A 23,292-nucleotide genomic window follows, 5' to 3' on the forward strand; every position below is an offset into this window, starting at 1 on the left:
CGCGGTGCAGCTCAAAAAGTACTAGAATAATGTAATTTGGGGTCACGGAACCCTACACTGTACGTGGCTCAACACGCACTTGTCTGGTTATTACATAATTCTTTCATGTTATTATATAGCTGACCTAAACTTCAGAAGTTTTTAGTTACAGTGAAAAGGTCCTATATCATTCTAAGCAATGTCATCCTCATACAAAACAACGTAGATTCATCCAATATTACGCGGTATTTGAGCACCAATTAAAAAAAGTAAAAACAACTGGGAATTCTATTTTCAAATCACATAAATTAATGTAGCAGACAGTTCTCACTAAACAATAGAGAGGGAAGTCTCCGACTGTTTTCCGTGACGGTGGTGCGCAGAAACTGAGGATTTCCAAATGCTGCGATTTTGACAACTTATTCTAGCTTTCTTCACAATAGGGTCTAGTTCATACCATGGAGGATGGGATCGCTACACTATATCGGCTGTCGCTATATCAACGACGTTCCATCGATAGATTACTGTAGTGCACCATACCTGTGGTGGTATACCAATGGTATAATGCATCAGTAAGCTTCTGAGACATGTCACTATATCGAAGGTATCTATCATATCAATGGTACGCAGCAACTGTAGAACATATATATTATGCACTCTCGATACCGCCTATCAGTACCTGAGGGCAGAGTACGGGTTTACATCTCACTCACTCATTTTTGCATCTCATCGTTTCTAAGTGCAGTTTGGTTCTCGTTGCGTCACAATGGCGCAATTTTATTGGTTCGCTGCGTCTCACTTCGAATCGACTCAATAGTGAGATGTTAATTGCAAACCCGCACTAAGCCCCCTAGTCACTGCAGCTTACCTTCGATATGGTACCTGACAATTCACCATCGTTTTGGTAGATATAGTCAATATCGATTCTGAACATTCTTGTTACAATAGCCTGTTGTCGATAGAACGTCGTCAATGTAGTGACGTACAAAGTAAAGATTAGCGATATTATGAAATTGACCACATTCATTCACTCTCTTCATACACGCTCGTCGCTTATGTGCGTTCCTTGTAACTCTCTTTTCAATAAGTTTACGTCTTCAGACTTTTAACCTAAATCATTTGCATCATTACAGCAATAAAGTTCAGGGCCGACTCTAAAATCCCTTGCTAATTTGATAACGCCTACAAAATAAAGTGAAAACCCATTTGTATGTTTTAATGAGATATCTTAGGAATTTGTTTGTTAAATAGCTATAAAGATTGGAAGGAAGGAGAATTTTTTCTAGTGACATCAGAACGATAAGATTATGATATTTTATTCAATTGATATTTCTATTATATTCAAAATTATATTGTGCCTATATTTGTAGCGTCTTTGATAGAAATATTACGTCCATTATTTTTTCGCAAAAAAATTAGATACCTAGTATTTTATGTACGAAAAATCTAACTAAACCGATAAGGCCATCTCATTCCGACCCAAAAAATAATTGGGTTGAAACTCAGAGGTTGAAATTGCAACAACATTTTTTTCTTTTGAACTCACGGTGGCACAGCCAGTACTCATTACGATGAAGTACCATCACCATCCGTCATTACTAAAATGATCTCTGAATACTTTTAATATTAATTAGTCACTTTTCTTATTTATATAGTTTCCTGATATTTTAATAATTTTTATTACATACATTTAAGGTAGCCGTACTTTTAAGAATTGTCTACTTGACTGGGATAAAAAAATAAATACATAAAGGTATTTAAATACATAACCAAACACAATAATTAAATGTCACTATATTAATTACGTAATTTACTATTTTTTAATTCTCATTGAAGTATATTAAGCATTCCTAATTCCTAATTTTGATACCAAAAATCGTGACACTATTATGGAACTGTTTTGTAAGCTCCATATTCAAAGCTCCAAAATAATATTTGATTTTTGACATTAGAAAAAAATATTTAAATATAAAAATATTTTTACAATATTTTTTATACAAGTTAATTCAATATCTCCTATTGCTTTTTCCACCATTTAATCCTTTTTTATACTAGTGTATGTAATAATAACACAACAAAAGATAAAGTTAAGGAAAACTTCAGATGTTTTCGGTCGTCTGTGAATACCATGTATCCTTGCGTAGTCGTAACTTATTTATTTTTCCGGTATTTATAACTGGTATTTATACTATTCTGGACTTGACCGAGTTTTATAAAAATAACAAAAAGTTACGATAATTTGTATAGGTGACGAGGCATGCTCACCATGTGTTCACTTTGTAGTTTATTCTGTTTTATAAAAAGATATTGCTAGATTCGAGAAAGTATAATATCGTGGAATTCAAGACGTGTTTGATTTTTACTAGGACAAAACTAAGTTTTCCCTTGCCATAATAGTAACACAGAGTTTTGGTTTGTCATTATATGCTATTGCTAATTGCTAATTATATTCGTCTTGAATGACATCAAACATTTGGAATTTTTTTAGATAATTATAAGTTTTATTTCTTGTTTAAAATATTTTAACTATAGGTAAAGGTTACGTATGAAATCAATTAGGTAACTTAGGTTCATTATTAATATTGCAGCTCCTTAATCAGTGACATCGAGATAGTAAAATGGGGCGGTTACAAAATCTATTAAATATTGCAAAAGTTTGCTCTGTGCGTCCTCGCCTGGGCCCTAATCACAACATTTGCTTGCCCCAATTGGCGTAGGGACTTTTATCTCTTTATGTCAATTTTAACCGAGGCTCCGGCGCAGATAATGATTAGATTTAGTTACATCTCAATCATCCTTAAAATAACAATGTTTTAAAATACATTTATCTGCACGACAAACTCTACAGTTTTATAATGCCACGGTAATAGCGATGAATTTGTTAAATATACTTTAAGAACTTAAGACTACTAACTAATTCATACGCGGGATTTGCGCAGAAAAATCGTTTATACTAAAAGTATGTAGGTCACGTCCTGGCTAACTTGAACCCAACACGTGTTGTTTTGATAAAATAATTTTATTAGAAAAATCTCACGGTTTTAAAGACTGACGCAAATAGACTAGCTCAGATAATGTCCAAGATCACAAAATATGGGCGATGTATGGTTATCATAGATTAACAAAAAAACAAAAATGAATAATCCTAAAACAATAATTTATGAAAATTCATGAGAGAATTTAATTTCTTTTATTATAAATATTTTCCCCTATTCAGTTTTTGCAAATGTTTAATGGACTAAATGATTTTATGGAAATAAATTATTCAATCATATTTTCTATTGTTGTAAGCTCAATTTGTAGGTATTTTCTAATTATTTAATTGTCGATGTGTATTAATGTTGATTACTATATACTTTACCTATGTATTTTATTTAATTATATTTTTATGTATAAACTATCAATCATAAAGTAGATTTTTATCTTTTATAACTAATGGGCTAAATAATAACTTGTTTAAAAAACCAAACAACCAAGTAAAATTAAATTAATTTTTAATTAATTGAAAATAAGGTAAATTTGCAATATATAGTACAATTGGCAAATTCATAGGCTCATTAATATTTACATGTAATTTTATCCAAATATCTATGGCACAAGCAATTTCATGGGTTGGGTTTTTTTTATTATAAGGTTACTATAGAAACATGTATAACACGTATAAATCAATAAAAACATGCTAATTTATTAGAATTTATTCGTATATAAATGAGTCAAAATCACTCCGCTAAAATAACAAAAACCCATTCAACCACATCAATGAAGTTTAATATAAGTTTATTACATAAACTTCATACATATTTATCACAAAACGTAAAATTCGCGGTCGCCAAAAATTCTCGTAAAATTTATTATGGAAACAATAGATTAGTTGGCTTTTGTCCAAACCAATCCTCTCGAGTTAGTCTATTTATTTAGATAAAAACATTTTTGTGTAAAAACACATAATTAGAATTGAAACATATAAATATTTTCTGTGACGACAGCTACATGTGTGGTCGAGTGAACCAATATATGAAGCCTAGCGATCCATCCAAGCTCCGTGTAGACACTGATACACAGGATTAATTTTAATTCGCTTTAGAATCATCTGTTAATGGGTATATATGATGCTTTTTTAAACACTAGCTTATTTTCAGCAAAAGTTTCAATGACGAATTATAGGTATTACCTTAAAAATTAATAACAAAGAATGCCAATTGTTTTTACATTCCCATTAAAATAGATCAGCTAATTATACTTTTGTCATTACTGTAATTTCTTTAGAAGTTTTTTGTCTTTTATGTACTTGAAAATTCGCCCCTATTACCTACATATTATACTGGGTATGACCAAGAGAATTCCCTTTCCTTCTCATACCCGAGAAAATTGTTAAAAAACACAGCCTGTATTACCTTGCAAACAACATGATTTAAAATGTCAAAAATCGTACCAAGTAGGCTTTTGTCTTGAGCTGCTCTGTATCCTGTTATCTTACGATCAGAATTTAATACAATATAAACTTTTTTCTTGGCAATGAAAAGACACTAGATAAATAGTTGAAATAGGTACCTATATTGTCAATATTATGCAGCGTGAATTTCCTACGGGATCAGAATTATTTATTCCGGAATGAAAAGTATCCTATATACTTCTCTATACTCTTAATATCATTGATTGAGTATATATAAGAAAACATTTCAGATTAAACAAACTTTCGCATTTATTAGTTAATTAATACTAAATAAAATTACCTCTTGCAATATTGACCTAAAATGGAATTAATATTTTAGTGGATACGTTATCATAATACTTAAACTTTGATTAGTAACCATATCATGAAGACAGGTCAGGATTGTCGTAAAGTTAGCATAAATTAAATAACATAGTTAACACGAATAGATTTATCGCCGTGATAAAATCTTACTAAATTTAGACGTGACAAACTGTTCGTGAATATAAAATTTGCTAATTAAGCAATTAATATTTTGTGACAGCTATACATAATAATTTACAAGTGGTTCAACGTTACTAATATATTTTTTCAATTTAAGTTGTATGTAGGAAAACAAGCTGATATATTACAAGATTCCGTGAATAGATTACACATGAGCATTCAACTATTTCTGGATTTAAAATAACACCTAGGTACATTCGTTGTAGCTGCATTCATGATAATATTAAACAAAATCTGGACATTTTCTAAAGCCCTTAAAATGAGCAAATATTTCTTTGAATGAATGGAAACGCTGAAACATTTTCTTTGAGGCAGTAAAATGAATGTAAGAATTATATTAACAATAAAAACAACAGTGAAATATATTTCAATGAAAGGGCTTGAATTTAAGGCTAAATATTTCTTCTGCCCAGATATTATTAGACAAACGATATTGATATTATTCTGAACCTTTCAAACAATCTCGACGGAAAATTTAAATATATCTTAATCTCATAAGATTCTTCAGAAGGTATTATGAAAGAATTTGAAATTTATGACTGCCTAGATAGTAGTTTCTAAAAATACTTACTGTGACGCAAAATACACCGAAGTTCGTAGCAAACACGATATCAATAATGTTAATCTATTTGTAGGGGATATAAAGTTGTTTGCTTTTAACTATGACCCGTCCTTGAAAAGGTTTAGTACATTTTTTCGAGATGTAGTTACATTATCGTCCAAAAAATGTACTCCTCACAACTATTGAGTCTTATTTCAGTTACCATATGGCTTATTTTCCGTGTTGTATTCATGTTCAGTTTACGAGTTTATTTTTAGCGAGATCGAATACAGCAACGTGATTTAGTAGGCGATAAAAAGTCGCGAACTGATTGACGTTGCGTATGCGTCACGCATGAATGTCAGTTAGTAAGTATATACGTTAGTGTAATGTTAAAATTTCTGGCTGGACAGACATTTTATTGGCATAAGTGTAAATGAACGTAAAAATGGGGAAAAAAATAAAATTACTTTTTTCTACAATGTTCATTTACACTTTTGAGTATAAACTTATTTTTTGTTGAAGAAACACGCTGTATGTCTACCAATCTAGGCTAGTTGTAATTTTTTTGTATTGATGACTATTCGAAGGCCCTTATAATAATAGAAACACCTGTGAAAAAAATACTGACAACGCTTTCAAAGATATGACAAAAATAAAATCACACATTTTCGGACTCGTCCAAACGTTCCATACTATATTGACATGTAGGAGTGACGTCACAACGTGCTAAAATATTCGCTAAGAAAGCTATGTTTGTTCGATAGCTACATTAAATATTACGTTTATGGTGATGACTTCTTAATAAAAAGTTGTCACAAAATGTTTGCTTTTTATGATAGTTAAATTTATTTTTATAATTTCATACTTTTTGAAAATGGACTTTCCAACCAACTTTAAATCTTCGTATTTATATCCAACTGCATTGTTACAGTCTAAGAATTATCATAATGATTCTAAATATATCTATTTTATCTAAATTATTTTTTTTCAATTTTCTGACCTTGTCAACTACCCTATTATGTGTGGTGTAACCAATATGAATTAATTAGTTAAAATTGTCCTGATAGTTAAGAAAAAAATATGTGATTTGAACGAAATAGAATATCATCTGTATTCCATTTCATTCAAATTATGTATATTTTATTTAAATGCTGCCATTTATTTCCTAGAATAGTTTTTATTAACAAAACGATAGTTAGAAACGAATAGTTTTCATTAACACAAGTAGAATATACGAAACATATGTACCTATCTAAATATTGTTAAAATAAACACTTTTTTACTTTAAAATACATCGTAACATTACTCATCGCCGCGTCGCCATTGCTATATAGACTAGGCTGTTATCTCGTCTGTCTGTTTGCCCTAGCTCACGTTTATTACCGCAAGGTATATCCGCAAACCAATTTTTTAGAGAATTTATACGATTTGCGCTTTAAACCACTCTAGCATGTTGTGTCCTTACATCATATCAAAATTATTTAAATTTTTTCACTTGTAATATTTACGAAGTTTTTGATTTGTTTAATAATAACACAATATCTTCTACGACTGGAATGAGAGAAATGGCAAAGTAGCTCTGTAGCCTTTCAGTGGATTAGCATATGCTAATAATAAAAAAAACAATCATTTAAAAAAAATCATCACATATTTGGTTTTCGTGCATCAAAACATATTTTTTTATTTGATGCACGAAACTGATGATTACATGATATTCTTGCAATAAAGTATTATTACCTACGCATGTATTATTACCGATTTGAGAAGTTTTTTTATTTATAAAATATTTTATTACTATTAGGCAAATGTTTACACCTTCATACAAGATCTTTTGGCGTACGTAATATAAATGTAGGTTATCGCGAGTTTATTAACAAACCATAAATGCGTGTTATCAATATTACCAACAATTTTCACATCATACGTTTCAAATGGTTTTAAAGTACAAAAAGATGCCATCATTGTATCTAAGAAGTGTTTAAATTGTGTCGAATATAATAATTTATTTACTTTTATCACAACAGGACTGTGAACAAAATATCTTTACTGACAAATTAACATTTGTCTGGTGTAAGAGTGAAGTTAACAATTTTGTAAAAGTAGTTCTAACTGAAAAAATGCTGCAATTTCCATCGCTGTGTCTTATGCTCGCCTATTTGGTAAGTGCCTTTCATCATCACGATCATCTGCAGCATTCTATGATCCACTGTTAGATATTACCCAGCTTTGGGTCACGGAGTAGTTTCCTGTCTATGCCAACCATATCTGTTTTAGATCATCCTTATCCAGTTATAGCAATCCTTTACATAGTAGACCTATCAAGCTGCCTAATTCCCCACGTTTTCCATTTCTGTTTAATGGTAATCTTTCTATGTGTAGAACATTTATTATAAAACATCAATTTGTAACTTGTTATCGAAACTACTTTAGACACCGATCAATAGACATCTGAGAAAATGGCTGTTAAGATATTTCACCAATCGCACGAATACTTCTATCAAAATCCGTCATTTTAAAAACATTTATATGTGTATACACAAAGTTACATCTTTTTTTAATGAAGATCAATCTAATTACGAAATCTACGAACATTTAAAAATAGATTTGTTGTAACTTTATTCAAATCAAAGATACGAATAATGTCGCAGTTGTTTGCACTGGATATTTGGTATTTATTTAATATAGTAATTTTTTATCAGAAATACAATTGCCCATAGTAAGTTAAAATCGAAATGGCCCATATTAAAACAAGCTTGCATCAACAATGACCATTATTAAAAATTATATCATTGCATTGTCTAGTCTAGACGGCCAATTTCAAACGATTATAGACACCTAGTGCATGATTGAAAAAATTGTATACACATGTTTCACCAATTTGGGTCACCAGTCCAATTCATCGCTCTTCGTTTTGTTATTGATCCCTTGTTGAACTTTGTTTTTCTATTGGATGCTTGTTAATTAGATATAAATTCTTGGCCATAGACGTATTGTTTTTATTCTTGAGTTATCAAAAATATTACAGTTTTCTTCTTCTTTGTGGCGTGTCGATGGCAAAACCGCTAAACAACTAACTTCTAAATCCTTTCTTGTCAGAACCAAGTCACTTCAATGGTTGTTGCTATATAGTCAGTTAAATTTATTTAGAAGTTTTGGCAATTATTCTGTTATAAAAATCTACCGAAAACTTTATTTCCTCCCAGAAAAATAGCTTAGTAGCTTTATATTTAAACACGAAATTAAATTTTATATAGGTTTGCACTAAAATACTCTGTAATGTCAAAACAGATAAACATTGAACATTCCTCAAAGAAAACGAAGAACATCAGGTTACCTCATCCGACGGTCGTAAAGTTTGACATTGAAATTGTTGGTACATTTTACTGGCAGGAAATCAACATTATCTCTATATACTTCAGCGGTTACAGATTCGTCAATTGTTTAGTAGACATTTGTTTAGAGTTGACGGACGTGAATGTTGGCGCCACAGAAATTGTATTAAACATGATCATAGAAGGTGCTTAGAAGACGTATTATTTTGTCACGGCATGAGATATATTGTAAGCCCCATAAGATTAGGAGCTTCTTAGTTTACTTACAAAGGTTCAGTTCTGGTTCAAATTCAGTTGATGGGCGGTCTATGGCGGTGGGCCAAAAATCATCTCATATGAGGGAGACGGCATCTAATCAATTGAATTTAAATTCTAATTTTCATTTACGTGTTGCTGAATACGTATATACTTGAGCGCCGGGTTGTGAGAGTGACATTGATTTAATTTATTTATATTTAATTTGTATAAAACACAGCAGATGTATTTTCTAGTTGTAACTATTATTTAATTTCTGTGGTTGGCGCCATACCAGTGTTTGAATTTAGCAAACGGATATCACGTAGGCTGGTCGCAAACCTCCAAAGTGAATAATCACGATTCTTTCGTTTACTTTGTGTATTTGTGGCTAATATTTGAGATTAGCCATGGGATTATGGTCGGCTTAAATAATAGCAGCTTTATTTAATATACAAAAAGATTATTTGTTTCTGTCATTTGTTTCATGTATTTGGCTGTTTCATGTCAATTGGGTATGTCAATTAAACATTACGAATAACTTTGACTTTTCTCATTCAATTTTAAAAAACAATATACTCTCGTGAATACAGTAAAACAGATCTTTAGTGCAAGGTTTGAAATACTTCTTCAATTTGTACAAGTATGATTATGTTACATGATAAATCCCAAGCGACCCAGTTGTTCAGGCTGCACATGAATGTTTGCATAGTCGCTTCGGCGCACTCCTAGCCACCTTTGTTTTACTTGCCGTCTACGGCTCAATGGCTAATTTAGAATTCCACTTATCAGATCCAGCTGTTCATTCGACCTGAATATTCGGCTCAATAAAATTTCATGCTCACGTCACCAACGGGCTCCCATTGTCTTCATTACGAACACTATCGACACCCATTTTTCTCAAATAAATGGCATCATCGAAATATGAATCAGAGTTGTGCAAAACACAAATAGATTGAACTAAGAGGCCTTTGGGAGGGAGTGTGAGACGTGGTTTAATTCGTTAACGTCTGATGTATTAATGAATATTGTAAAGTCCACATGAAAGCGATCTGGCTGCAGAATTAGACAGCGGAATAGCTCTGCGGCGGGGGAGTCGAGCGGAGTAATAAATTTATAATTTGCAGAGGCCAAGCCAGCCTCATCGCGTATGATAATGGAAAGTCAACGACTGTTCTAGTTAGGGCAATGTAATAAAGCTTGTGTTTATTGTAGAAACTATTACCTTTTTAATAAGAAAACCTTGTTTTGCCTGACTTTGCCAAATTTTGCTGTCTGTCAAGAAAGTTTTTTACTTTCAGACTTTTTTTACTTTAGTTATATTTAAAATTTACATCATTTCATTATATTACTTCTATAATATATTTAATGAAAGCACTCTGTCCACATCACACATTTGTAGCACATGACAAAGATTACAAAGTCGAGAGTAATGTTTGTAATGAGTCTACACGCAGAACTGCATTGAATCCATATTATTATGAAACACGTTACCATGACATAAATTACTATAATCCATGTCGAATCTGTATTTAATTGTCATAACACCTGTTAATTATATTTGTTTGAAGCGTTATTAATTAACGTTAACGAATCCATCATTTCGAATTAATAAAGCTAATAAAATGGGTGTAAAATTCTCCATAACGTAGAAAAGTCTAAATTGGACTTAAAGAATTTTTATTACCGCAGTGGACAGTGTTGTAAAAAAACAAAGTGACAAGTCTCATATTTTAAGCCTTTACCTACTCTAAATTCGTGAGTTAAACAATATAATGAGTGGGTTTTTATGGGGGCGGTTAATGCTACTGCTTGTTACTTGGACGTGTTGGATTCATTAAAAACTGGTCGTCGCCTTAACTAACCTTCTTGATGCTGCGCTGTCTGTATTGGTGGTATTTCTTGTCATTCCTTTGGTGAAAGTGATTTTATTCTCTTAGTTATGTAAATCAAATAAGAATATTTTGTATCCTTTTTTAAAGTTCTTTCTTTTTTGCAAATTAGTGTTTCTTAAATTGAGGAGTTTTCAGTATTAAATAGACAATTTAATACAATTGCTAAAATTAGCATAATACATTTTCTGTTTCGTTATTTACAATTTTGATAGTTGTATCTAATTCATTAGATCCTTATTTTTGATTGTAGCCCCCTAGCAATATATTGACTATAATAAAACTACCGCTACACAAAGAACCAATAGTCATCTTACTCAAAAATAATTGACGTCATTCTTTTGCATTGCGATCAAATTGGCGTCTGCAACGCCCAGCAGAGATTTAGGGCCATTATCGCGTACAGTACAGCCCATAAAATGGACATTACCTACTAATGTTTTGCTCGCATTAGTGACACATTAAGAGTTACAAAATAGCCATATGCCCATAAAGTCCATTCCCTTTGTTAGGGTTGCTAAGTAAACAAAAATGGGATACCTATAATTTATTGTAGCAAGTACTTAGCGTTCTTATTTTAGTTACTATCTGAATTTAATTTAAAAAACACGTCGTTTGTTGTACAATAATATTTCAGTGATAGAGAAGTGAGTTTAAAGTAAGGTATCTTAAGTATTAGAAACATAGGACAAAAACACGTGCAGATGACCCCCAAAATAAAAGGAATCTTTGAAACTGAGTAAAAGTAGATATTATGATATTGTAGCGAATAATGATTACAGATTTTCGTTTAGTTTTATCTTTATTACGTGTATGTATATAAATCAGGTACCTGCTGTAATTAATTATAAGGGCAATGACCGTGGTTGTGTAGACTAACTACACTTGAATTTAGTAAATATTTGTTGTTTTGTTCGCAACCTTTTAGATAAGGTAGTAAAAGATCAAAAGAGAACTAAAATAGATTGATGCGTTAAAGTGTGGTTTGATGACATTAATAGATTTTACAGTTGATGAAGATGCCATAGTAGCTGTTAATTTATTGGGTTCGGATATGCTGGTGTGGATAATTAGCTGCGTTTAGTTGCCTGCGACGTCTCAAAATTACATACTTCGTGTCTCTGAGAAATTAATGCCATGTCATTAATTTCTCAGATAATTTTCATGGTAGTAATTGACAGATCTAATCGGTAATCTTATTGTAAGACATTTGCATGAACCATGGTTTCTTCCTTTATCAAAAGAATTGATGTTCAAAAGAGTTTATTGATGTTTAAAAGTCTACAGACTCCATTTATTTAGTACATAATTCTAATAATACTAATGAACTCTGTTTGATTATCTATAATGGTTAGAATTTTAAAATTCAGATCTTGGTACATACGCTAATAAATTAACTTTTAGCAAATGGGAACACATAATTTATATGGATCTACTTAAAAACCAAATATAAAAAATTAATACTGATATTTTGTAATTACTTGTATATCAGTTAAATTTTTATTGTTTTTGAAACCTTTTACAACGCTTCAACTCACGCGCATATCACAAGATGCGTGAAATTGTAGACCGCCGGCGCCGTGGCACTGACAACTTAATCCTCGACTCATGCAAGTAACTTAAACTAAATATAGTCAGTGCAGGACAATATTCTTGTAACGATGAGACGATTCGAAAGTAAGTTTAGTTCGACATTTGTTATTAATTTTCCTTGAATATTGTTCATACGGCATGATATATTTGCCCAAATAGGTATTCACCAAAATAGCAAAATTGAAGATTACTTTTGCCTCCTTTTTGGTTCCTATTTTAGAATTTGTTACGTGTTGTTGGGTTACATTTAAATCTTAGAATTTAAAAGCTGTTTTACGATTGAAGTTTTATGAGGTTCAAATTCTATAGTATTTTTATTTTACAGCTCAAACCATGCTGTATAAACGCGTGCAGAATTCACCTTTTACATGCCGTTCAAAATGAGTTTCCTATTTGCTGCTATTTCATTTTGCAAATCATTTTGTGCAATTTCATTGACCATTTCATAAAGATTTCTGTAATCACACAACCGTTTTCCATGTCGTGCAGTTCACTATAATTACTCGGCAGTTATTTTGTATTTCCATAGTCTAATTGAAATAACAAGTACAGGTTCTAATGAAGCAGTTTTATTGCAGATACTATAACCGGATACTATTTTCTAAAGCACACTTTTTGTGCCAATGTACCTCACTTATTCACGTGTGTCACGTTTGCCATCACAACTTTAGTTCATTGAAAAGTACATTGATCCAGTAGTTTTTGTAATAGCCACAAAAAGTACCAAGCCGCACCTATTCTCTAATGAAAACTTAACGATTATTTCGGTTCCCACTCGATTTAAATAACTTTTTCCATTAGATTTTTACATGACAAATCAAAGTGCGAGTATGAGCAGATTTTTATAATAGCAATCGTGATGCAATGAGGTTACGAGATTTTGGGTAGCCATTTTAACATTTGACTCTTGTCTTGTCATCTCCAGGTGGTTGGGCGAGAGGTGTTAGCATCAACCGTGAACCGCGACGTCCACTGCGGTCGGCGACTGGTGTCGGGTCTGTTCTCCAGACCGCGGTTGCCGCTCGGCTACTCCTATGTGACCACAGTACCGCGCGGCGCTTGCCGGCTCAACGTCTCCGAAATTGTACCCAGCGAGAACTATATTGGTAATATTCTATCTAATTTTCTTTTCATATGTATAAAATAAGTCATCAAAGCAGTGCTAGTGCTAAGATCGATGTCAAATGTATTAATCAATTGCGCTGAAACAACCTCGTTACTCTCTTCAATCGAGGCGCCTACACTGTGTATTGCAAGATAAATGGTTCGCAATTGCTAGTTAATTATTTGCATGACGCACTCTGCAGTTTTACGCTAAACAATTCGCCGAATGCCCCTTAAAGATAAGAATTTTATTGGTTTCAGCGTTAAAAGTAACAAATGGCTCTTACATCATGAATGGTGAATTTGCTGTGAGTGCACCAGGCACCTATGAAGCTGCTGGTGCACGTTTCGTGTATACTCGTATGACTGGATTGGACAATGTCTTCGCTCTTGGACCTTTACATAACCCCATCGATATTATGGTGAGAATCAATAAAACACATAAATAAATAATTATAAACACAAAATCATCATTATTATCAATCATCTCAACGTTTTTCTGTCCTTTGCTGAGCATACTTCCTTTTTCTGTCCTTTACATCAACCATCGTCCTCTGTCTTTTCTGTATTACTTTCAATATATACTAGTCACAATTATTATAAAACGTTCTTATGGTTTCAGATTCTCTACACGCAACCAAATCCGTCAATAAAATACGAGTTTCTTACTGACGGACCTGACGAAAGTAACGACATACCGACATCGAACAATGAGCCGCGTCGTCCAATGCAACGGCATCATCGACACCACGTAGCTGAGTCTCGCAATGAACTCGGCAACGCGAAATCTGAAACTTCCATGGTGAAGCGACCTGATTTCAAAAATCTGGAGTCTAAATCTCAAATTGAGAGCAATGTCATTGGTGACAGAAAATTTGTTTGGAAGATACTGTCATTTTCACCCTGCTCGAGAAGTTGTGGGGGAGGGCTTCAAGTGGGGAAATTTAGATGTGTTGAATTGACTGACAAGGGTGATAAAGAAGTGTCATCGGTGCATTGTACAGGAGCTCCGCCTCCGTCTAGGAGACGTCGATGTGGCGGAGCACCTTGTCCTCCAAGATGGAGAGCAGCTGCTTGGGGCGCTTGCCCTCTATGCGGACCAGCTCAAAGAACTCGACTTGTTGGATGTGTTCAAGATCACGCTCGTGGCATTATTAAGGTAATATTTATAATAATTATAAAGTAACCAATTGTAGGTTACTTTATAATTGCTTTTGTTTTATTTAATCTTTGCCTTTCTGAAATCTTATAGATAACGTCCTTTATTTTCAGATAAGTGACCAGAAATGCCCACTCCCAATGCCTCCTAGTAATGAACCGTGCGATATTCCCAACTGCGATGGCACCGCGGCTCCGATAGTCACTGCCAGTCCAAGGCTTGACGCTCGTAGACAAGTACATCCCAGAGACCATACAGACACATTCCGCGACAGCCCAGTCGTATCGCTGGCTGGCGGACCATCTGTGAAGGAAATGACTCCAGTTATGTCTACAAATTATAGTCACAGCGCACCTGGGGGCTGGCTATACACGGAATGGTCAGATGTAAGTGAATTTTGTGAAATCTCCGAATTATTTAATCAAAGTTATGTTTTTCATGTCCATTTTTAATCAATGAAGAACTACTACTATAAACTTTTACTATGTAAAAAAATGTACCTAATTAATTTGATTGAAATTAATAAAACTTGTGTTATAAATTTCCAGTGCGTCGGTTGGTGTCTAGGTGGTGGAGTCAAATCCCGTGGAGTCCGATGTATCGACCCAGCAGGCTGCGCGGCTCACATTGCTCCTCCTTCCACACAATCTTGCACGCCTAGGAAGCGATGTGATGCTCACTGGTTTACTGGTATGTTTTCATTCATATCAAAAGAACTTATACATAGGTAAGTATTTCAACAAATTGAATCATGTTCAATGTTATCCACCTTGTCGTGTCAATTCCACTCTTTATTTCATTGTTATACGACGGTCGTGTTTATTTGACTTTCATCATTCATAGTTAATTTTGATCACTTTTGTTTTCATCGGTATAATTAAATAACTATAACGTTGCCAAAACTACGCACCATGCCAATTCTATCTTTATTTGTCTATGTCACCACTTGCCAGATCAATGTCTTTAAAAATAATGATGATTAACCGTTTCCCTTGAATCTAGTTTTGGCATAAAAATCTATCATTATCGTCTCATACTGTAATAAAATCTGACTGTGAATCGCAAAATAAATAAATAATAAATAATATATCAATTTATTATGTATAATATGTTGTCTGTGATCATATGCTGACTAATGAAGCACTAATTAGATATAGCATGTTGGTATATGTACTTGGTATATGTAGTTGGTGTATGAAGCACTAATTAGATGTAGCAATGTAGTATATGTATGTGTAATATGATCACAGACAACATATTATACATAATAAATTGATAAAGATTCAATAAACGTGTTAATCGTGATATCATCGCATAGGTATTCTAGATAAATGAAATATAAAAGAACTCCGGAGACAAAAATCACATTCATACATTTCTCTGTTTTGATGTAAAAAAAGGACAAAACTACAAACCCACTTTCACTTTTTTAATATTGATATAGAAATATGGATATGGGAGTATAAAAATAAGATTGAAATAAAATAATATGAATTCATTTGTCAATATCTAGGTGAATGGTCAGCGTGTTCGGCGGAATGTGACGGCCGCCAAGTCCGGGGGGTGATCTGCGTCGGTGGCAACGGCAGAAGGATGAGGGAAACCGCGTGCAAGACCAACAAACCGGAGGCCGAGAAGAACTGCGGGGGAACCTGCGCTCCGTCCTGGTATCTCAGTGACTGGACTGGGGTGAGCAATGGAAATGGTATCTTAGAGCCAAACTCGACCAGTGCTCACTGAAGCTGAAACGAACAATAGAATTTCTTTTGTCAAAAATTACGAAAGCCTACCTGGGGCGAGCACAGCTCCTGTCGAGTCCAACCCTTACATATAGGGGTGAATTTCACGAGCGTTTTGAACGCCGCCGTGAACTGTCATTAGTGTTTATTGTCATTATTGTTTTATTGAACAGAATCGTTCTAAAATCAAACATTATTTGAAGGATATCAATGACAGCGATCAAAACGTTCGAAAATTCACACTCCTCATGAGTGAGTGTGGTGACTTTTGTGTGCAAGGTATAACACACCGTGGGTAATAATGGTGTGGATTGTTAATTGCCTTTTCCATTTCACACACCAGCTGTTCAAGCACCACTAGAGGTCACAGTCTATTAAAACTACTATATTGGAGTCAAATTGGTATACAAACTCGTGTGACATAAGTAGATTTCGAACCTAAGATATTTTGGTCCACTGGATCAACTCGTGGAAGTCGTACCTAATTAAAACTAAACTGATTTTACGATCATTCTGCGACATCTGTTCTTTATCGGTAGCCAAGACTTACGTTAGGTCGTTGCGCCACAATAACCTAAAATAGTGTTTGGCAGTAACTCTTTATATGCCTTTGTTTTCCCTTTAGATTAGATGCCAAAGATGAGATAAGCTTATAAACAAAAGAACATAATTATTTAGCCTATTTTCTTGACTCAGTGCATTAGGAAACTGATATTCCCAATCAGAGTTTATTAATTGACGACCTCGGTGGCGCAGTGGTAAAGTTCTTGCCACTGAACCGAGAGGTCCCGGGTTCGATCCCCGGTCGGGTCATGATGGAAAATGATCTTTTTCTGATTGGCCCGGGTCTTGGATGTTTATCTATATATGTATATGTTATAAAAATATGGTATCGTTGAGTTAGTATCCCATAACACAAGTCTCGAACTTACTTTGGGGCTAGCTCAATCTGTGTGATTTGTCCTAATATATTTATTTATTTATTTATTTATTTATTTATTAATTGTTGAATAAACTAGAAACCCCAAAGATTTCTTATTGCCTAAAAAATTCCAAAAAGCTACCAATGTCATTCTAGGAAACTACTTAAAAATATTTTTTTCCAGTGCCAAGGCCCCTGTGAGGCGGGCATACAGACGCGTACCGTGTGGTGCGCCCGCGGCGGTGTAGAAGGCGCCACAGGTGCCGCGCGAGACGCGGAGTGCGCGGGCGCGGGGGTGCGGCCCCCCGCCCGGCGCTCCTGTGTGCCCGAGAGATGTTCCACCAAGCCTAATGTGCCGGTGGACATGAAACCAGTTCCTAGTGGTAAGTGTTACCATTTTAGCCTTTATGGGCTCCACGTTAGGTACGTCTTCAATGCTTATTTTGTTTCTTCTCATACTTTTATTGATCGTCCACTTTTTTTTTTCCATATTATCTATCACATGTTTGATTTGCTGGTCGCATAGTCTAGCTTCTGAATAATGTACAGCATGTTGTAATAGTCAAGTGTCAATTCAATATAAATTCTACTTTTAATTTCGTGTCGTATCTCTTGAACACTCTTCTCCGCAGAGCTGGTGGTAGATTTTTGGTTCAATATCATGTTTTTGTCAGGTGATTATTTACGTTCTTTACAACGAATACAGTATTTATTACTCACTGACACAAATTTCAGATGGTCATGTAGTCCACTAGTCTTCTCATAACATGGCCATACATAGCAGTCATTCTCTCAACTTTTCTTCAGTAGGTAGGTTTAACTTTAAAAGTTCCTTAGTAGTGCGACTCTCACGGATCATTCCCATTCTCATGGGGCACAAAATCATTAAAGTGTTCAAAATATTAAAAAAAAAAACATTTTTTCAGTTATAGATACGCAAAGAGTTACGAGACACCAAAGCCATAACACAGAACCCTTCAAAGGTAGATCACAACCAGGTAATGTTTTCAAATTTCTTGATTAATTAAATTTTATTAATGTAAATAAAAAAATACATGCAAACTTAAGTTTCTGATTTCACAAAAGAAACTAGTGTATTGTGAGATGAGATGTGACAGTTATCTCTCTCTCTCTCACTTTTCTCTTTATATGTGCAGGTGAATGCGCAGACAAACTGACCAACTGCGCATTAGCTGTGCAAGCGCGCCTGTGCCATTACCCCTACTATGCGGACTACTGCTGCCGGTCCTGCCACACCCGGACGTAACAATAGTAACGGTATGATTTTTTTTTGCTTTTTGTTTACTTTTTTTTGCCAAATGTGTGACTTGCAAGTCACTTTGATTCAATTTTTGTTTTTATTTCTTGACAGGTAAACCCAGAAGGCGATTAAAACGAAGCGAAGCTGTAAGACGTATTGTGATACAATCAGACAAATAGTGAGCATTCTTTACCAAGAAAGCCGCGGTAGCTAAACACGCACACTAAACATATTATTTACTTTAGGTACAAATATAATTAGTTATTTACCGTTAAAAAGCTATTTACAATGAAAGTGATTTATATATAACACAAATATTTTGTAAATATTCACTATTGTATTACATAAGTATAGAGACAATTACAAACAAAAATCAGCATTAGAATGAATCTATACATTTCTTCAAGATTAATTTAGTGTGCGTGCAGGTTTCATCTATTGTACTCCCCATCTCTGAGAAATGTCATAAAAACATACTTCTTTGAAGAGACTAACATACATATAGTATTTTAATTTATAACGATGGTTGTATGTACAGTCTGCCACAGAGAAATCTGACCCCCCCGCGATTTGAACACCATCTCTTAAGGGGTCAGATTTATCTACTTATTTCATACTTTATTTCAGACTGTACCTACTACCTAGATAGAATCTTTACTTCTATACTAATATTATAAAGAGAAAAAATCTTTTACGGATAAACTCGATCTTCAGGAGCTACAAAGGCTTCTGTCCCGAAAAATGCGAAAAAGATTTTTAAGCAATATTATGAAATATATATCTTGGATACTAGGTATCAATATTTTTTACTATTAATGTATTTTCTCAGAGACAACAAAACGCTTGTAAGTATTAGAGATAGTTTTTGATCTCCCGTTAGTCGAGTAATGGACCGATCAGCAGAACACAGTGTAAAAACTGCAGTTACATGTATACTGAAATAATGAAAATAACGTTCGTAAATCGTACACATAGTTTTAGACTGTAATTATTTTTTTTATAAAATGCACAATGTACTGAGTTGAGTTTGGGCGCACGTGTTTGTAGATATACCGAATCGTTGTAACTTGCCTGTCTCACGCTTAGGAGATTAATTTTTACTTATTTTAAGGATAGTCCACATTGACACTATCTCTTTAGGCTAGTGTGTAAGTTCTATTATAATAAACTAGGGCATTTATGTTTAAATTGATTATTTATTGTTAAGGTTAATACAAGGCCGCGCCGCGGGAAATTCGTAAGACTACAATAGTTTGTTCAGCCCAGGCTCAGGCTCCATCGCTCTATGGCTGAGGAAACAACCGCGTTCTTTATCACTTTGGCGGAGACAGGACTGCTATAGTGAATGGGCTCCTTTAAATAAAAATTGTGCCGTGTTCGGTTGAGCGTATATTATTACGTCTCATTGAAATTGCAGAAAACTGAAAATAAGGACTTGGAGACGAAATTCTAACGCGACGTAATAACGCCCGTCCGACCACAGCCCTATCTCTATTTTAAGTAATTAGTTTCTTTGTGAATACATGTTGCCATTTAATTCCTTGTGTAATATATTCCATTTTAATTGCTATACAAGTATTCGTGTTGTGTGGCCTATCTTGGTAGTACTTACTTACTTTAAAATATTATATTTAAAATAATTGTATTGATTATCACATTTTGCTATATTTGTGGATATTTTAGACCAAACTTAGGCTATGTCAATAGAATAAGGAACAAAAAGTATTCCGTATATTTTAATGTAGGGGAATTGATATCAAGTCAAATTCGAATGTAATTTTTATTCGTAATTCTTTTTAAATCATCATAATATTTAAAATCATGACTCATCACATCAACGACCAATTCAAACTCGAGGTGCCTAGAAAAATAAAAAGTTCAGCCATTTTAGTGGCGGAACTTTTTATATAGCGAGGCGACCGAGGGCGACTTAGTTTCTTTGCTTTAGCAAACAAACTAATTCGCCCTGGTCCAAGATGCTCCTACATTGAACAACGGAGGAAGATGTTTTGCCTTTTGGCACTTTGACACTTTTGCCGGACACACAAAATCTCATTGAGGGTGAGTTGCACTATCAAATTTGACGTTGATTTTAACTGCGTACAAACTGCGTAAAAATAGCGTACTTTGCGTTTTTCTACGCACGTTAAAGTTGACGGTGCAACCCACCTTAAGTAAACGGCTAGATTTTCTTGGTTCTATCCGGAGCCTGATCCAAGCAAAAATTGATTTAGTCATACAGTTACTGTTTTCAAGTGTTCATAATTTATTGTCAACCAACTTCTAAAAAAGGAGGTATACTATTCAAGATGTAAACCATTTAAGTATTGTAAATAGTAGGTGTTGTAAGTTTTTAGTGCATTTACATACCGGCTGTTGAGTATTTACTATTTATGTGATTATTTTAGACAATTCTACTGCCGCAATTGTATTTGTTTGCTAAAAGTAACTACTATGTATGATTTAATTTTTTTCTGTACTAATACATTCATTTAACAATGTACAAAAATTAAAAGCTTTAAAACACTCGTCCTTTGTTTCATTATCTGGTTTTGTCTCATTAATGGGTACCATCGAAATTGGGTAATTAATACAATTTTGAAATGTGTATTCTTAGCTTAGAACAAGAAACAGTGTTAATAAAATAATGAATGAAATTATCCTCATCCTCCCTCACACATAAAACAAAGTCCTCTGCCGCGCCTGTCTGTCTGTTCCCGATATACTTAAAAACTACTGCCTGTGCTGTAGTTGATTATAGTGTTTCATTGACACATCATTACCTTATTATGATTGATGCCTACCATAAATAAGAAATATCTCAAGATCAAAGTCTATTTCACGTAGTAGATGAAAAGGAAAATATATGAGTAATATGATAGGTAACATTTAAAACTACTCTATACTATATATCTATTAATTGAAGAATACTCAAGTAGCGATTATTGTCTATCCAACAAATTTATATAAGCTGTAGTTTAATATACTTCATTGTTTCGTATAACTTTTATACACGTATAACATGTCAGAAGAGGAAAACAATGATAAACAAAGTGTTTTGGCAAAAACTATGCGGCTGACAATAAATTTATTCACAAATATACTTTCTATACTGACCGTGTTTGTAAGTTTGGTGTACGCAATCTTGGATTTGTGATTTTGGGAGTAAGTAGATAACACGCTTTTATTATATATATTAGAATCCTTCCATTCTAGCAGGCTCCCAATTTCATTCCGGGCTGTGAGGTCTGGGGTTAACGTAAAAATGAAGCCAAATTTTGAAGATTCAGCTTTGATTTTTAATACATTCTGAAATCAAACCTCTTTGGGAATATTATTGTTCTGTCAATCAGCTGCCAAGGCTATGTATCCTTTCTCCTCGCACGACATCCACGGGAGGACGTGGACTAGTAGTGGTTCTATTTTAGGGCGCTACACGCATTTTTGCTAGAATTTATTCTGTTCGCACTATTTCAAAAAAATAAATGAAAAAAATAAAATTTTCTTTTTTTTTAATAATACATGTGATATGGATGTTGATAAAATACATTTTTTCCTAAAGACCTAAGTGAAAGAGTTTATTACAAAAAAAAATTAAGACTAAATCTGGGGGCACGGCAAAGCCCTCGCCAAGTCGAGCAAAAAAAGCGGCATGGTCTTTTCTCGAAGCAATTCAGGCCAATTTCGAACCCCAATAACTTCGTTGTGGATAAAACAGGAAGCCTGAATTTTCATTCATTTAAAATGTAGGTACTTACGAGTACATTATACGAAAACAACCTTTTCTAAATCACTGATTTAAATATGACATGATTATATTTTGAATGTAAAAAAAATTAGCTACCGATATATTTTCAGTACCAATTCTTCATGTGCCAAGGAATGCTGGTGTTGTCGAAGTTCAACAGTTGGTCGATGCTGCTCAGTAGAAGTCGAAAGAAACATCTACATTTGCTGTTCCAAGTGTTGGGACTGGTTCTGGTCGCTGTGGGCAGCGTTCATGTTATGGACGAAAAGACGAGCCATTCATAGATCTTTAGGTATTTTAAATAGTTTGAGTGAAATAATTGTAACCGGCTACACACTATCAATAGCAATGTTTGCCGTATCCTCCAATTTCGGCGATCTAGCCCGCGATAGTGTGGAGCTGGCATAAGACAATATCTATTAACTGCATAGTCTGACTACGACTGTCCGAACATAATAATACGAGTGACGAAGATTGTACACCAACACTGGACACAAACCCTTTGCGGCTGAAGAAGAAACCGAGAAATCAGATGAGAGAAAGACACTTTATAGCTGCATTTTCTTATTCCGATACTTACTGTCCACACTACTTGACATAACATTAGTTCACAAGGCACTCAACACTATCATTCATTAAATACATAATCAAGAACTTACTTATCTTTGTTTCAGGAATATGGGCATTAATATTGAGTTTGATAGGCATACTTAATGGAATCGGCGCATATTATGCCTACAGACTGAGCTGCATTCAAGTCTATTGGATAAAAATTTTGCACTGTGTCACTGGTATATGCGCAACCTTCCTGTCTGCTGGAAGCCTATGCTATGGTTTTGAGACTAGAGC

At 33.9% G+C, this 23,292-nt stretch overlaps 1 protein-coding gene across 2 annotated transcripts in view; it reads left to right on the top strand.

Annotated features, from left to right (window-relative positions):
* The window catches only part of LOC128677654 (thrombospondin type-1 domain-containing protein 4-like), a 96,206-nt gene extending 74,982 nt beyond the window's left edge, over nt 1-21,224 (top strand). The window contains exons 8-18 of one of the 2 annotated variants that reach the window (XR_008405555.1): nt 13,436-13,616; nt 13,876-14,036; nt 14,237-14,773; nt 14,887-15,159; nt 15,322-15,463; nt 16,287-16,462; nt 17,619-17,817; nt 18,361-18,432; nt 18,592-18,712; nt 18,807-18,873; nt 19,903-21,224. Coding sequence is in view for 1 of the 2 variants with exons in the window: in XM_053758654.1 (XP_053614629.1) it covers nt 13,436-13,616; nt 13,876-14,036; nt 14,237-14,773; nt 14,887-15,159; nt 15,322-15,463; nt 16,287-16,462; nt 17,619-17,817; nt 18,361-18,432; nt 18,592-18,701 (1,851 nt within the window). In the remaining variant the exon portion in view is untranslated. Of the gene's footprint in view, nt 1-13,435; nt 13,617-13,875; nt 14,037-14,236; nt 14,774-14,886; nt 15,160-15,321; nt 15,464-16,286; nt 16,463-17,618; nt 17,818-18,360; nt 18,433-18,591; nt 18,713-18,806 lie in introns of both variants that reach the window. The other variant, XM_053758654.1, reaches the window with a different exon arrangement.
* The last annotated feature ends 2,068 nt before the right edge of the window (nt 21,225-23,292 follow it).

Source organism: Plodia interpunctella, chromosome 18, assembly GCF_027563975.2.
Source record: "Plodia interpunctella isolate USDA-ARS_2022_Savannah chromosome 18, ilPloInte3.2, whole genome shotgun sequence".
Lineage (NCBI taxonomy): Eukaryota > Metazoa > Arthropoda > Insecta > Lepidoptera > Pyralidae > Plodia > Plodia interpunctella.